Consider the following 5,000-nt stretch of genomic DNA (forward strand, 5'->3'; position numbering starts at 1 on the left):
TTGTTCATCAACCCATTGCGGATGGGTGTCATGACATACATGTCGGCACCAATTAGGCCTAAAAGATTGGTGTCAATGCATACATGACGCAACATTGGGATCTGCTCATATTTGAAGGGTGCACACAGTCATGAAGTTTTATGTTTGTCTAAACCCGCATTTTATGTTGGATTTATGGAAGAATATTGTTTGGGCTAGTCTGTACTACCCAGAGGGCGGAGAAAACACTTTCCCCGTCCCACTAATTTTTAGCCAGTGCCGCTAGTGTTGTTCACCGCCCGTCCTGACAACCAGTTAGTTCATTAGGCTTCCTGTCCGCAATAGATTAATTCATTTATCTCTTGATAACTTGAACTGACTAGTTTTGTCCACTTATATTCAGGAAAGTATTATCAGAGGGGTCTAATCTTCAACATTTTAAATTCTTTATCTCTATTATAAATGTTTAAGAATACAAAATTGCAATTACCCTACTAGCAATTGACCTAATGCTGCTCCTGCCTGGAAGATAACCTACACAACCTTCACATGAAAAATCTCTCCCTGCGCAATGCTGCACTGTGCCTCTCAGAGGGCTTTTCACCCGCCTGATTCTATGTGGTGATGAGAGATGGTTATGAAAAATAATTTCAACAAGTCAAGAAAACTGTGTCTATACAAAAGCAACTGCAATGAGTAACTATGTTGAATGTGTATTTAGTGGGAGAGATCATGACGTGATAGGACATCATCCGGTGGGAGTAAAACATTCACAGAAGTTATATAATGTCACCGTAGAGAATGGATTAAATGCTACCTTATATCATAAATGGTTCATTGATACCATCCTGTGCTTTATTTTCTGTGAATATTATGTTAGATTTCATGTATTGTTTGAACAGCAATATTTTATTTTTTTCCTTATAAGTTAATGTGAAGTTAGTGGTGCCATTATCTCACATACATTAACTTTATTAATTTATAGTCTATACCCAAATAGAGGATAGCAAACTCCAAGTTAGATATTAATGATATGTGTTGTCAATGTGACAGTTTGTCACAGTTAAGTGTTGTCAGTGTCAGATGTTATAGATTGTTTCTATTCCCCCTCCTTAACCCATTCATGCTGGGGCCGTTCTGGCTTTGCGCGGTCGCAATACCGGGGTTCTCGAACGCATAAGCCTAACGCCTCGAGATTCTCGGGTGCACAAGCCGCGAGCCTGGGTTGCCCGTTCGCTCTACCCGAGCGTGCGGCTTCCCCTCATAGCTCATCCAGGGCGTCTGACGCGAAAACCACAATACGTGCTATCACGTCATCCGGCGTGAATGGGTTAATAATGCCAATATGATTAGTTTCTTATTTGTTACTTATATACTTTTTTTTCTCTCAGGGGATAAGATTTGTCAGCTCTCTCCTTTACAAAATACTAAGGAATAAGAGGTACATGGCTGCTAGTGTTCTGAGATTTATGAATATTCAGGTAAGTTACTCTTTTTTCATTTAATTATCATTGGTATAGCTGTAAATGTTTTCTTTGATTTTTAATGTGATGTTTGTTTCAGTTAAACCTAATTTTGAATCTGTCCCTCTTCTAGGTAAACATGAGATTGAAGTGGGTTCTAGAGAACAATGAGAGAGTGAAAAAACTGGTGCAAGAAGGTAACGTCATGTTTGGCACCATCGACTGCTGGCTGATCTACAAGCTGAGTGAGGGAAAGGTAGCACTTTTGTTCTCTCTTTCTTATTCCCTTTCTCTTTTTCTTTTTCTCTTTTTCTCTATTTCTCTATTTCTCTTTTTCTCTCTTATTCCCTTTTTTCTTTTTCTTTTTCTCTCTTTCTCTATTTCTATTTTTCTCTCTTTCTTATTCCCTTTCTCTTTTTCTTTTTCTCTATTTCTGTTTTTCTGTTTATCTCTGTTTCCCTTTCTCTTTTTTCCTCTTTCTCTTTCTCTCTCTATATCTCTATCTCTATCTCTCTCCATTTCTCTCTATCTCTCTATCTCTCTCCTGTATAATGCAGGGTTGTAGAGAATCATGAATTACTAAACCCTATCTCATGACAGGTTATGAAAATAGTTGGGTACCCACCAAAAAATAGGGAGGTGCATAGCTCCATCCTCCCTCCTATGGTGATGTCCCAGAGTTCATCATTCCTTATAATTTTAATCCTTTAACAAGATACCCTAAAATAGGATGACAAGATCCACGCTGTTTCTGGTTCAATATCCATCAGAAACAACATTCAAAAAGTTTCAATAGAAATCTAAGATCAACAACCTTTCCAAATCTGTACTCCAGCTTAAGACAGGTGGTCATCTTGGCCAAACTGGCGTCATGCACACTAATTTACATCAGAATCAAGAAATATGAGTGTACAATTTTCCTGTTCCTCTCTTTTTTTGGCATTTTTGTGATTAGTTTTATAAATATCTTCTTTATCATCTTCATTGTTCTCTTTTTTTTGTCTTCTTCCTCTTCTTCTTCTTCTGTTTCCTCTTTGTTTTCTTCATCTTCATCATCAACCATCAGTAATCAACACCATCATCAATCACATCATGATTTCAACTTCTCTGTTTCAGATACATGCAACAGACTACTCCAATGCTAGTGGGACAGCCTTATATGATCCCTTTATAGAAGACTGGAATTCCTTCTTCCTAAATCTATTGGATATCCCAAGGAATATTTTACCTGAGCTCCGAGACTCTGTGGGAGACTGGGGTGTCTGCCCCGCCAAGTTGTTTGGGGCACCCATACCCATTACTGCTGTGGTAAGCTTTTTGGAATTGTGGAAAAGTTGTATCTCAGTTGTTGTTAAAATAACTGAGAAAAACGGTTAAATTTCATATTAGCTTTCTTTTTTTCTGTATTTCTGAGAGTGAAAGTGAGATCAATTTTATTAGAGTGTTATTTGCATAGAATAAAAGGTTCTGAATATTGAAATTAACCCTTTCCCGATGGGGCACTCGCTACGCGAAGACCCCTATGCCGGGCAATTGCAATATTGCATTGAAATCGTCACACTGGCATGATGCCCCGGCATCGGGAGTTTGGCTGTGTCACACGAGTGTGACGCACCGTCATCATAGGGTTAATTGATGTTTATTTAAGTTACTTAAAAACTGAAGGAAGTTCAGGGTAGTTACTGTTAGTTACTCCATACAAATATGTACAAGTTTCTTTGTTGGTGATAGTCTTTTCATGCTTGCTTTATCTTTCTTTAAAAGTTATAAGCTTTCTCACTAATATCAATTGATTATCTATTATTAATCAACAGGTGTCAGACCAAGGTGCATCACTATGTGGGTCCTGTGCCTTTAACCGGGGGGATGTGAAGATCACTCTAGGGACAGGTGCCTTCCTGAATGTCAATACAGGTGGTTCTGCTCATGGTTCAGTGAAAGGTTTGTTGTTATTTTTGTTCAAAGCCTGGGAGGCAGTATTGTATGTCATTTAATTTTTTGAAAACAGAAATATGTAAAGATTTTCTCACTTTTTTAAAGATTTTTTCAAGAGGTTATTCAGTTTGCAAAGTGCTTTTGAATAGTTATGACCTACGTATTGAAGAGCAAAATACTATTAAAACTTATAGGATTATAATCCTTTAATATAACTTAAACAGTAGAGATGATATTAGAAATAACAGTATGTCTTTACATGAAATTTTTCAAGATGCTGAAATATATTACATGTATTGCTAAAGGAAAGAGAAGTTCAAAGCTGCATAAACAAGAGAGGTTGGCTAGGCTACCATTGACTCCTTGGTGACTAAGCATTTGTGAAACCATCTATGTGTAGAAAATAGATAAATAGATTAGTAGATAAAACATAGCAAACAGTGTATATACACTTCTAGCATCAATGGGTTTTCCATTTACAAACCACATATACTCTTTTTGGACACCCAAAATATAACTTTGGTTATTAGACATATTCCCAGATAAATTTTCTTTGCAATCACTTCAATCTTTGCAATTTGCAAGTATATGACCAACCCATTATTCTGGTCTGTCATATCATGTGAATTATTTTTTCATTATTTAATTGTTCATGAGGAAATTTGTCATCATAGATGAAAGCAGAAAGGAAACTCAAATCTTCACAACAATAGCTGATTAGCTGGGGTCTTCATCAGATTCAACTGGTCAGCTTCAAGTCACTCATCTCAGAGAGCAGGAGACCAGAAGAATTTGTCAGATCTGATCTGTATACCATACCCTACTTAATGCTATTGGAATCTTAAATGACATACTTGTTATGCTGATAGTATGCTCAAGGCTTCAACATTTACAAGCTCTGAGAAATACAAATTTTATGCTGAGTAGGAATACCAATAAATTTTATTTTAAGTTATTAATTGGAGGAATAAAAACTCTTATCAAGTAATTAATTATCCTGGAAGATTTTAGAGGGATGCAAATATAGATCACAAAAGTAGCATTTATGATAAACAAGTAGCAAGTAGCCTTTATTACAAAACAAAGTACAAGATGAAAGTTTTACCAAAACTTAAAATTACAGTTGATGAAACATTCTCTACACTTCAGGTATCTATCCAGTCCATGGGTGGAAAGACTCAGAAGGCTTAGTACACATGGCAGAAGCTTCGTCAAATGACAATGGAACAGTCATTGAGTGGGGGCTGAAGATTGGTTAGTTTTGCGTGTTTATTTCATGTTTTTAACTCATTAATGCTGGGTGACAAGATATCACGTCAAATGGTGGCAGGACCAGCTGCTGGGGACGAGATATTTTGTCATGGCTATCCTTCTGGCTGGTGCGTTGGGTACTAGTACTGCTAGAGCAGGCAAATAGCCTGAGGTGTTACGCTTACGCATTTGAAATATTGTGGTGTTTCAATCACTTGAAGCCAAAAGAGCCCCATTGGCAATGGGTTAAAAGCATAAGGAATTTTTTTTCAAATGGTTCTTTTTTTATCTTTTATTCTTTCAATTTTTACTCCCCTTTTTTCAGATTCAATATTATCTGTATTTTTCAAGGTCTTTTGATTACCATCCCTC

At 36.8% G+C, this 5,000-nt stretch overlaps 1 protein-coding gene across 4 annotated transcripts in view; it reads left to right on the forward strand.

Annotated features, from left to right (window-relative positions):
* The window catches only part of LOC122242624 (glycerol kinase 5), a 52,656-nt gene that overhangs the window by 16,464 nt on the left and 31,192 nt on the right, over window positions 1-5,000 (forward strand). For all 4 annotated transcript variants that reach the window (XM_086555782.1, XM_086555781.1, XM_086555788.1 and 1 more), the window contains exons 5-9: window positions 1,371-1,460; window positions 1,576-1,698; window positions 2,559-2,750; window positions 3,257-3,383; window positions 4,527-4,631. In XM_086555782.1, coding sequence (XP_086411908.1) covers window positions 1,371-1,460; window positions 1,576-1,698; window positions 2,559-2,750; window positions 3,257-3,383; window positions 4,527-4,631 — 637 coding nt within the window. The remainder of the gene's footprint in view (window positions 1-1,370; window positions 1,461-1,575; window positions 1,699-2,558; window positions 2,751-3,256; window positions 3,384-4,526; window positions 4,632-5,000) is intronic.

Source organism: Penaeus japonicus, unplaced genomic scaffold, assembly GCF_977035675.1.
Source record: "Penaeus japonicus unplaced genomic scaffold, GWHDUDI00000001_assembly GWHDUDI00000003, whole genome shotgun sequence".
Taxonomy (NCBI): domain Eukaryota; kingdom Metazoa; phylum Arthropoda; class Malacostraca; order Decapoda; family Penaeidae; genus Penaeus; species Penaeus japonicus.